This window comes from Mangifera indica, chromosome 5 (genome assembly GCF_011075055.1).
Source record: "Mangifera indica cultivar Alphonso chromosome 5, CATAS_Mindica_2.1, whole genome shotgun sequence".
Taxonomy (NCBI): Eukaryota; Viridiplantae; Streptophyta; class Magnoliopsida; order Sapindales; family Anacardiaceae; genus Mangifera; species Mangifera indica.
In genome coordinates, this window is record NC_058141.1 from 15,416,709 (window position 1) to 15,428,550 (window position 11,842).

Here is an 11,842-nt window from a genome sequence, read left to right on the forward strand (position 1 = left end):
CATGGCAGTGGTGTTATAGGCAGAAGTGTATTCCTCCGTTAAAATGCCCCAAGACCACCGTCACCAAACTTAACCCACATAAAGAAACATTTCCATGAAGGAATCACTGAAGCAAAAGCAACCTCCAAAACAATAGATGACAAATGAACCTAAAAAAGTGCATCCATAAATAATACAAAATAACACACCACTTATTATTATTATTGTCCAAATAACAATGCATCCAGGTCAGACACAAAGAGGAAAATACACAAACACAAGTTCATCGCAAAATTGACTGACCATTTCTAAATGCCGTATTTGTGTGCTAGCCAGACCCAGATCCCATGTTTACATATATCTGCAGCAATATACTATTGTACCTTTGAGCAATGAGGACGAGGTGGGTTAAGGGTTCCTTAAAAGTTACATTCGAGAGATCAAAAGCGGTGCCGAAACAGGAGACTCCTCACCCATGACTGGCTGAAACAAGTCTTCCTCCCCATATCGCTCCAAGACACGCATCCTACAGTCCTCAGCAGCCATCAGTCCAGTCGAGAATGCACCATGCACTGACCCTGTATAGCTCATACTTGTTGCCTCCCCAGCAAAGAACAAGTTGTCCACAGGAATTCTAAGCTTTTCATACAGATCATGAGAGTTGCCTACTGTATCATAGCTATAGGAGCCAAGTGAGTTAGCATCCGTACCCCAGTGAGAAACAAGATAATTAATCTGCATGATTTAAATATAAAATTAGATTTTGATTTGACAAATAACAAGAAGTCTACATTAAGTAGGAAACTTTGAGCAGCACAAATTTTTAAAGTGACATGCATAATAATAAAGCCACATGCAGTGGAATTACCGGGGCAGATGCACCAGGAAGGATCTTCTTGAGTTGCATAATAGCAAAATTAGCAGCAGCTTCATCAGACATCTTCTCAATTTCTTTGGCCAACTGCCCGGCAGGCATGTAAACAAGGACAGGATGACCTGTAGCCTTGTGAAGATTTAGAAAGTAGCTGCATCCATAAGATGTTTCTGCAACTACTCCCAGGAACTCCACATTTGGCCAAAACACCCTATCAAAATGCAACACTATTTTATTTTCAATCCCAACTCCAAGGTTATCGATGGCTGCTTCCTTCCAGTCTGGGAGCCTTGGGTCAAACTTGATTGCCTTCGCCTTCAACACACCGAGAGGAACAGTAACAATGGCAGCATCTGACACAAACGTAGTTCCATCTTCTACAGTTACCTTCACTTCATTTAAGCATCTATCAATTTTAGTAACCCTGTAAAGAAATCAGCAGAGGATATGATTGCCTGAAAGAAGTAACAAGATAATAATGGATATACAACTTAAAGATTATTTTAGAAAAATAATCAACACCTGCAGCCTAAGCGGATGTTGAGGCCTTTGGCTAGAGTGTTTATAACTGGCAGATAGCCCCAAACCATGATCGCATGACCACCAGGGAGCAGTACTTCCTGTACTTAAAGATTAATCAATAGTAAAATTTGGGGTACTTAAATTAATGTACGCAAATGCTTGTAGCTCATTCAATTTCACAAAACAGGAATCAACATATGCAAAATAGATATAAAGATGAGCCCAGCCACTTCACATATATCTAACATATCAGAACTTACAAAGCCTATCCATGTCCATTGTAATCTAACCCCATCACTCAGAAAGTTAATAAATAATAATAATTTAATAAATTTCAGAGAATTTAGTACACACCAAAGTGTATTATATAAAGATGCAATTAAAACACCCACCTCTTGGTTGATGTATTTATAATATGTTAAACAATTTTTGGAGTATTATGTGTCCACGACTGTACTTATGCCAAATAGCTCCACTACCACAAATATGCATTATATTTTAAAATCACCAGGCATATAAGTTAACATCATTGAAACTAAATCAAGTAACCCATGATTGAACAACCTTTTTTCTATCTTTATGTACTCATTTGATTATGATCAGTTGTTCTAATAACACACCAGAATTCAATCAAGTATAAAGGAAAAAAAAAAAAACCTCAACTTCAAGTACAAACTTGCCTTATCCCAGGATTTAACAGAGATGGTATCAGCATCTCCGGCAAACCAGCCTTCCACTCTGCATAGATACCACTGAAGCACCATATAGGCAAGGCCCTCTAACCTGTTGGTTCAAAAATAGATTCAGTATCTCAAATTTTTAACTTAAAGAATGATTAAAGAGAGCTCAAAGTATGCTGCCGCAACCTTAATTCTGGCCTCCTTTCAAAAACAATTGAAATTGCGTGTAGCATTGACTTGTCTTCACTGAATTCTTCTCTTACTTTATTCATCTGTATTTAAGAAAAGTAACTCAGAATAATGCAAAATGCAAAGAAACACAATATGTTGAAGAGGCTAAATTACTAAACAAAGCCTCAAAGTGAAGCAAAATAGCAATATTCTCCGCAAGCCTTAGCTAGGATGACCCAAAGATCAATCTAGTAGGATTCTATATTATTTTCAAGCTCCAGCTTGTGCCATCAGTACACACTAATAGAAAAATTACACAATAAAGATAACTTACCTCAGCCAAAATGGTCTCAAAAACCTCCGCAACCTTCGTGACTAATTCAGGAGGAACTTTCTTTCCATCCATATCAAAAAGCGCATAGCTGGAAAGAGTATATATGCTCAGCACAATCCACTGATAATTAAAAAAAAAGAAAATTTTCTCACTTGGGATAATTTGGACAAAATATTTTAGGAAATTGCAAAACAAAATGTTGTAGAAATAAAATGAATCCTTGATGACACAATCACGGAGAAATAAATTGTAACTTGGTTACTTATAATATTTTATGGCTGCTAGCGCACGATGCTTTTATGATTTTAAAATTTAGTCAACACTAGTACAGCAATATATCAATATATTAGTTGAATTCTTAATTTAGGACCTGCACCTTAATGCAAGCTAAAGCTAATTCAATCCACTTAAACCGGGTCTTTTTTGGTTTATGAAATTAACAGGAGAAAAATGAAATCTGTTCACACAACAAACCAGGTTTTTTTTTTTTTTTTCTTCTGAATTTCACAGTAAAAAATTGCAATGATGATTAAAACAAAAAAATCAAACACAGAATAAATCATCGATTCTAATCAGGCTTCTATGCATGAACTGAACTATGATTCATAGATTGCTACCAGGCCAAACCAGAGGAAATAAGTTCAATCAAACAGGCACAAGAAGAGACAAAATTAACATTTCTTCACCTTTCTAAATCATGGTCAAATAACACATAATTATCACCGCAAGTGCGGTATAGAGGTAGCCCTAGCCTCCCAATCACTGGTGATAGTGGATTCTCATTGCAGACTCCATGCAGCCTGAAACATCAATATTGGAGATTAAAACTTGTTACCCTTAAAAAAAGGCTAAAGTTGTTTATTTTTTAAGGAAAAACAAACTTGCCAAGATGCACCCAGGTCAATGGGAAAACCAAACGAATAATCTGTATTAACTCGACCACCGATTCTATCCCGAGATTCCAAAAGGACAACCTGCCCATGAAATGAAAAAAGTGCATTAATAAAAGTGAAGCATCAAAAATATTTTAGGGGCCAAACGAGCGTTGCCTCTAGGCACTAACATGTGTTGTTAACTACATCTCCTTAACAAGGAGAAAACGGGGAAGGCTTTTCATTGAGAATGTTTCAAATAAAATAAAGAGGGACAAAAAGGATCAACAAAAAAATAATAGCAAGTACGAAGCGCGTTTGATTCCCTCGACGTATTCCAAGCCTATTCAAACAATTCCTATTAACGAAAAATTAGCTAAATCTCAACAGGTATAAGCCGACAATTGAAGTCTATGACGGATATCTCAGTATACAAAAAGTTCGCCCGACTTTATAGCGATTAAGCATCGAACATGTCTTTGCGTTAGTCAAATGGCAAAACTGCAAATTTGCGTGGACTTTTGGGACCGCCCTGATGGCAAAAATGAGCTCTTAGCTTTAATATAAAATAAATAGACTACGAGAAAAATTCACTCCGCTTCTGCAAGTATAAGTAAACATGAACTCTAAAAAATATTAATTATCAATATACAATAATTTTATATTATTTTATTCTACCTTAAATGACGCATCATGGAGAACACGAGCCGCTGCAAGTCCAGCCATGCCAGCGCCAATGACAACAACAGATGGAGACCTGGCTTGCCTCATATCCGCATTCGAATAGCATAGAGCTTGACGACACAACGAAACTAAATTTGATCATGACACCGACACAAATGAAAGAACAAAAATAACCAAGCAACTGTGAAAATTTGAAAAAAAAAAAAAACAAATCTAATCATTACCAACCTCTGCTTAATTGACGATTACTCCTGTTTGTTGATTCCATGGTAAGACTAAACAATTAACAGATGATTAATGATACTTTGAATATATTTGTGTATGTTGATCAATAATAACGGTTCAGTTGGTTTTTTTGCAAAATTAAATAATAAAGAAGGAGGTAACCGAGGAGAGTAACGAAGGATAAAAATAATGAAATGGTTCGAATTTGAGGACAAGTAGTTCCAAACCAACTTTCTCAACCAGCTCATGCAGAATTTCTTGTCCAATTTTGTTCAAAATTTCGCCGAATCAGATCGTTTTCAGAATCGATCAGCAGAATATCAAAGTTTTTGAACAGAAATCGGAATGAAAACGAGACGAAGAAAGCTTTAGATTTTAAAGAGAGATTTGTAGAGAGAAAATGGACCGGGTGCTTGGGCGACTTCTTGCTGGTTTCGGGTTGGCTGCATTAATAGTTGGTGTTTATCGTGCCAACTAAACTTGCACCATACGGAGATCCTTATAGTGGCATGTGTAATTTAAGAGTTTACCTTTTTCTTTTGGCCAAAGGACTATTTATCCCGTAGGTATTCTGCAATTTTAAGTTTTTCCTTTTTATTTATGAAAATACTAAACATTTACCCATGATCAGTTAAATTTAACAAAATCTTTATATCTGAAAATTTTATCTCTTTTTGCCCTCTAAACTTTAAAAACTAAATTTTTCCCAGTTTAAGTTTTAAAAAATGACAGTTTCATCTTAGAGTTTTGTTTTAAAATCTCTGACGACATCTCTGGCTTTATTATCGATAGCCTCTCTCTCAAAGCATCATCTCTTTTTGGTGATCTTTTTCTTCCCATTTGAACGTCAGATCGACGTCGGAGAAACCTTAGGAGACGAAGAACTTCGTCGGAGAAGAAAACTTAGACTGGGAGAAAATTTTAGTTTTTAAAGTTTAGGAGGATAAAAATATATTATATTTTAGTTTATTTTTTAATATTATAAAAAAATGACGATATTATCCTTATCACAGTTAATTTTAACTGTTTATGGGTATGTGTTTGGTATTTCTATAGTTAAATGATGAAAACTTGAGATTGATGCATACCTTGCGTGAGAAATAGTCCTTTGGCCTTTTCTTTTTTGCCACGTGCTGTATTTTCTTTCTGACATGGTAAAGTGGATACCGTAGAGAGCGAGTGGATTACGTTCAGAATTATATTGGCTGTATTTTGGGCGTTTTGAGAATTTTTTATTTCCCTTTTTTTCACAATTCCATGTATTTGCCAGGACAAGGGAGTCATCAATATTCCTTGATAGAACAACCTACTATTTGCAACCCAAGGGCTGTGTTACGTTACGTTACATCTGGGAGTGCGACGTGTAAGACAAAAAAAATTTAAAAAAAGCAGCATTTGAGTTTTCTTTGCTGTGCCTGTGTGCTACGTAGAAAATAAAATAAATTTATTTTATTTGGAAATGCCATAAGTAAGGATATAAATTGCGAGATTTGAAATTTCTATTATTACTATTAACAAATCGGTTTTTCTATGCAAATAAAAACTGATATTGGATATTTTAATAGTACATTTTTTCTTTAATTATTTTATCTTGTAAATCTTTATCAATTATTTTGTTTTTAAGCGATCTTGTATCAACATCAACCCAAGTGTTCATATTTATAGCATTTTAAAATAATTTTTTTCAAAATTTATCAGTAAGTAAAATGGCAAGGGTAAAATATCAACAAAATTCACTTAAGAAATAAAGTATACTATATTATGTATTGAAAGAAATTATGGAGCAATGGAGATCCCACTAGTGCCGAATAAATTGGCCGTGGAAGAAACAAACAAAAGTGTCTACACTACACTTCTCCTGTTGCATCATTTTCGTGGCATAGTGCATTCGTGAGAATATGGAAGACGTGGGGTTGAGCGAGGGCCCATCCGTCCACCCAATAAATTAAAAGGCTTAGCCGAAACTAGTGTGTAGTGATTTTGGCACACAACAACGTGGAGGGGACCTGCCCCCAACGACCTCAGTTTTAATTTCAGGAGGTTTGGTTTAAGGTTTGTTGGTGACAGATAAGACGATACTCTTGAATTCTTCAACATAATAATGATGAGAACAGTCATTATATCCAGAAATTTTTTCTTCAACTCTAAAAAAAAAAATCCGCTATAAAGATCTTCGTTTAAAAAGACAAAAAACGCGAAGGAGATCTTTGGGTTGAGTTCACTGGGCTCATGCAGTGGAGATAAAATCAACTACTGCAGGGCCAGCCTCCTATATGCCTTCCGTACAGGGTACTAAATATCCCAGGAGGCAGGACAGACAGGAGTCAGTCTGTGCTGCAATTTTTAAAAGGTTATATTATTCATCTGGATGGATGGAATACGGTTGTAGTTGTAGCTTTAAAAAGAAAAGCTTTATCCTCCCCTTCGTCCCTCTGTTTTAACTTCCAGGTTTGTGGGTTCAATAAAACTATGGGTATTCATGTTAGGCATATAAATATGTGCATATTTACATGTTTGTTTATAACTCAATTACAGACTGGAACACAAAAAGAAAGGGTAACGTGTGTGTAACTTTTACGAAGTCTGCATAACGCCTTATCTCCAAGCTTGGGCTCAAATTCTCTCAAACAGAAGGGCCACGGCCGCCACTAAGCATAGATCATCATCCAACGGCCAACTCTTTCCCACTATAATATTTTCTGGTTTTTTATTCATTCCATTTTGGTCAGAATAAGTAATCCACAGCACACCCTTTGCTTTGTTAAAAAATTATGAGTAAATCTTTTTTAACCTCTCAACTCAGAATGAATGTGGCGTAGTTTTAAACCAATGTGACTTTAACCCACCACACAACTAAAATTGGGTGATTATCTTGTTATGCACCTGATTCATCATAATAATTTGTTCATAAACAAAGGATTAGCGAACCCCTGATCCCTTGGATGAATACAATGCTGTTCTATAAATATAACATAAATGATTGGTTTAGCTAATCATCAGAAAATTTACATATTTTATATACTTTTTTACCAATCCTACACTTGATGCCATTGAATTTACAAGAAAACATATGTTTCTGCAATGAACCCTCAACACTTAATCTCCTCGTCTCTTCTTCAACCACTCTCTTTAGAGAATTGCTAATGTCTCCCAATGCCCAAGCCAATGATATATGAGGACGTGGATTCTGTTATCAACATTCAACAAAAATGGGGCATCACGGATAGTGTCCACTTAAGCATTTGTGATACATATTCAAAACATGTTACCAGCAACATGGAAAAACGTCTATTATACAAAACCTCGTAAAATTCAGGGAGATTATGAAGCCTGTAAACCTCATTGACCACTTGAATTTGCTGAGTAATCTGAAATGTTTGAAACCAATTAATATCATATTTATGGTAACTTGACGGAAAATAGAATGGAATCATTTAAACTTTGAGTTCGTATGATTACATGAAGCAATCATGTCACCAATTATTCACCTACATGTACCCACTTTAAAAAATGAAAACACAGGGCATGTAGATTTGCAGATGATGGCAAGTATCCAAGTGGAGCCCCCATTAGCAATAGCAAAGGCTAACTAGGAAAGAAACACATAAAGCATACCTCAAGTAATCCTCTTGTAAGAACTTCCAAGGAGAGAAATGATCTTGTGAAATCATCATTTACGAAAACCTCCCACTTGCTAAAATCAATCCAGTACCTGCTTGCAATAAAACATGTTAAACTTTATCGCAAAATCGCATGTTTATGAAATATACAAGAGAATATATAAACTGACCGCCTCTGACACTGAAACTTCTGGCGAAGCATTGATACAATAGAGTCAATTTGGTGCACACGTATTGTGACAGTTCTTCCTAAACTTATATGAAAGTTCCCTCCCAATGTAACTCGCTGAAACTTAGAATCATTTTTACGCAGACTACTCAATGGAATGTCAAGGCCAACAGTATGAAGGCCAGGCAAAATAGATGACACCTTCTTCAAAAGCTGGGCCATCTCCTTCTTCGGTGCAGATGGTATAGTAACTAAATGAAACTACTGTTAAGTCTCGCTTATCAAAACAATTTAGACCATTAATGCTATATTGAGAAAGCATAATCCAGATAAATTTACAATAAATAATGGTTTGCGTAACCCAATGTCTATCTTAAACCTGAATTCAATTGATAAACAAGAAAGTCAAGCTCAAAGGGACCTGGGATATAGACGTATAAAGAGTTGCCTTCAACATGGTGAAAGCTCCGGACTCTGCTCGACTGCGGCTGACTAGTAGTAAGATAATCTACCGTATCTTTCACTGGCAAAATATATCAACCAGTTAGTATGCACAAAAGCGAATTGAAAGATTAGCACAAGATTTCTGAGATTTACCCAATGAATTGGAAGGATTGAGAAAAGAGAGAGGCAGCGGTGGCAAAGGCAAATTCTTCGTCTCCGGATGATCATCTGGATTTAAGTTACCAGTGACTGTAATCGTCGTTGAGCAATCGAGTTCTGAATCAGAGTCGTGTGATGTGCCACCGTACGAGGCTATTAGAGATTCCATTTTAGTCACTTGTTTTCTCCACGACAGTTTTCAGCGTTGCAACTCCTGGCCTGGGATTTGACACCACTGCACTGGCTAAGCCCAATTATTAAAAAGCATGTAATTCTATTTCCTGCTCGCTAGCGTAACTACAAAGCTATCCTCAAATTCGAATCCTATACGGATCAAAACTCGGAAAGCCCAAACCCGAATACCCACGAATCATGCTCTGCTCTAATTTCGCTCATAAAAATAGTGATTTACCTATAATTAAATTCAAACCAAATCAACTCAAACTTGAATTTTTGTTCAACTGGAAAGAGCGCCTAATGAGTAGCCATGCTCGAGTTTGATTCATGGTTTTAATTAAGATTTTAGCAAGTACAATATGAACCTATGAGAATGGACTTTAAAGTTAAATTGAACTGAACATTTTTTATTAAAAAAATATTTAAAAAAGTTATATGATATAATATAATAAAACATGAGAGCAAATTGAATTGTTATTTATAACAAATGAGATGAATTATTAAAGTTAATCTCATTTATATGAAAAAATTGAGAGCTTAAAATTTAGTTGAAACTTTAATTTTTATTTATGATGTGTGAATGAAGTTATTGGAGTTTTACAATTCAAATATGTGCATTTTATTATTATTATTTATTACATAAAGTTTGGTTGAATGTTGTTGAAACCTGGTGATTCAGCTAACAGACATCTTTGAATCAACCTTCTTCTTCCTCTCATCATAGGTTTTTCTGGTATTCAAACATAGAATGTAGCCAAATCCATGAGTTGCGGCAAAAAGCACAATTTCAGTACATAAAACGTAAAATTTGCAACTAAAGTAAATGAAAATTGGATCCGACCCATTTGGCCAAAACTTTGTGACTTGACCGACACTGCTTTTTAGACAGCTTTCATATTTCTCTTTTCCCACGTTTTTTTCAACAAGCCAAAGAACTTATTCCCACTGCAAGTGTACTGCTTTCTTAATTTTTCAACCATTAATTATAAAAATTCTAAACACTTATTTATAAAAAATTAAATTTATTAGTTTCAAAGATAAAATTATTCTTTCATTTATAATATTAAAAATAAATTAAAATTTAATTATTTTCTTTTTAAAAACTCTAAAAAATAAAAATTTACCCTTTATGTCAAGTTTAAAAAATAACATTTTCCCATTAGAGGATGTTTGATTCAAGTTATTAAAGATTACCTTGATAATTTATTTTTTATTCTCTTGTTTAGTTTATCAATAATAAAAGATTATCTTCTATTACCAATGCTGACGTGACAGGTAATATAGGTGGTAATTTGATTACCACATTCACCTTAGGTATTTAAATATTACCTTGGTATTTAAATATTGCCAAGGTAATCTTGATTTTATTATAATTATATTATTATTTATTAATTTTTGAGATAAAAATAAATTTATTTTTAATTAATATGACAAATAATATAAAATATATTTTAAAATAATTATATTCAAGGGCATTTAAGGAAAATAATTTACTAGTAATATTTTATTACCTTTAACCAAACACAATAATTATTTATACCTATCAAATTTTATCAAATATAGTAATCATTTATACTCAGTAATCCTCTAAGTAATCTATCTTCAAGGTAATCTTTTTATTTTGGTAATAAAATATTACCCAAACCAAACGTCCCCTTAGAGTTTAATTTTTAATCTTTGATGCTAAATCCAGCATCATCATCGACAATAAAGATTTTCTGATGCATCATCATACTCTGACGATCTCTCTCCTCTCCTTTAGAATATCGAGAGATGAAGATCTTGTTTAGAAAAACGAAGCTTTTTATCTCTCTAACTTCATTTGACATCAATATATGTCTAACTAAGAGGATAAATATTGCTAGAGAGAGAGAGAGAGAGAAGACTTCGGGAGGGAGAGGTCATCAATAATAGTGTCGAAGTTTGAAAATTAAATTCTATAGGAAAAATTGTCATTTTTTAAAATTTAATCTATAAGAAAAATGATCAGTTTTTAGGGTTTTAGAGGGAAAAAGAAATATAATTTTAAAGAGTTAAAATTCTATTAATTTGAATTATCCATGAGTGGATAAATGAAATTTTCAAAATCAAGAGATGAGAATTTAAAATAAGAGAATACTGACATTTTGACAAAAAAATGTTGGCTTAGTGTATAAACCATAGATTTTTTAAATATAAAGTTAATACACATATGATTTGATCAATTTGGCCAATCTTTGCCAAAATATTGCGATTGGTCCGACACCCCTTTTTGGCAATCTTTTCTTCCACATTTCTTGTGTCTTTTGCATCAAACTTGAACTTGTATAGAATATACGTGTGATGATGGCCAAAAAATATTACTCCTTGGATTTTGAATCTAAAATCAAGGTAGAAAAATAATACACTTCTTAAATCAAAAAATACATTTATGCAAAGATCTAATAAAGATGGAGAGATCAATTAGAATTTAAAAATAGAGAAATTTAGCAAATATGGAAAGATCCAATGAAGATAAATAGTACAATCCAAATAGAGTTATATGAAGATTGACTGAAGATGAAAAGAGTTTTTGCTTACAAATAAGAGTATTTTTTAAGTATGATTAGTTAAAATTGAAAAGTGTTATTTTTTATCAAAAAAATATAAATAATAATGAATAATTATATAATTAAATATTAATTTATTTTTAATTCAAAATCATATTATATAAAGATTTTGTTTTCTCTCAAGTTTGTGCCCATTAGTTTTATCGGGAAGTCAAATAATGATATTTAATATAATTTACGTGAATATTTGGTCATTAAAAAATTATTTAGTATTTCCAAAAAAAATTATTTACTATTTAAAACATGTAAATCAATTGTTAATACCTCAACCAAAAATTTAATTATTTTTTTATATATTTTAAATGATAGTTATAATTTACCTCAATAATAGATTGTTTGATAAT

General features: G+C 33.4%; 2 protein-coding genes across 2 annotated transcripts; both read right to left on the reverse strand.

Annotated features, from left to right (window-relative positions):
• Positions 1–144: 144 nt before the first annotated feature.
• Positions 145–4,774, reverse strand: LOC123216015 (polyamine oxidase 2-like). Its single transcript, XM_044636360.1, has 10 exons — positions 4,345–4,774; positions 4,111–4,226; positions 3,446–3,534; positions 3,247–3,360; positions 2,561–2,648; positions 2,242–2,327; positions 2,056–2,158; positions 1,376–1,473; positions 848–1,277; positions 145–714 (listed from the first exon to the last, which is right to left on the reverse strand). Exons 1-10 carry the CDS (start codon positions 4,382–4,384, stop codon positions 406–408), a joined length of 1,473 nt encoding a protein of 490 aa, XP_044492295.1. The 5' UTR covers positions 4,385–4,774; the 3' UTR covers positions 145–405.
• A 2,454-nt stretch (positions 4,775–7,228) lies between these two features.
• LOC123215667 (U6 snRNA phosphodiesterase-like) lies at positions 7,229–8,998 on the reverse strand. The gene is made up of 6 exons (XM_044635862.1): positions 8,728–8,998; positions 8,552–8,653; positions 8,132–8,381; positions 7,957–8,053; positions 7,644–7,709; positions 7,229–7,528 (listed from the first exon to the last, which is right to left on the reverse strand). The coding sequence occupies exons 1-6, from the start codon at positions 8,900–8,902 to the stop codon at positions 7,331–7,333; spliced, it is 888 nt and encodes a 295-aa protein (XP_044491797.1). The 5' UTR covers positions 8,903–8,998; the 3' UTR covers positions 7,229–7,330.
• Between the last annotated feature and the right edge of the window lie 2,844 nt (positions 8,999–11,842).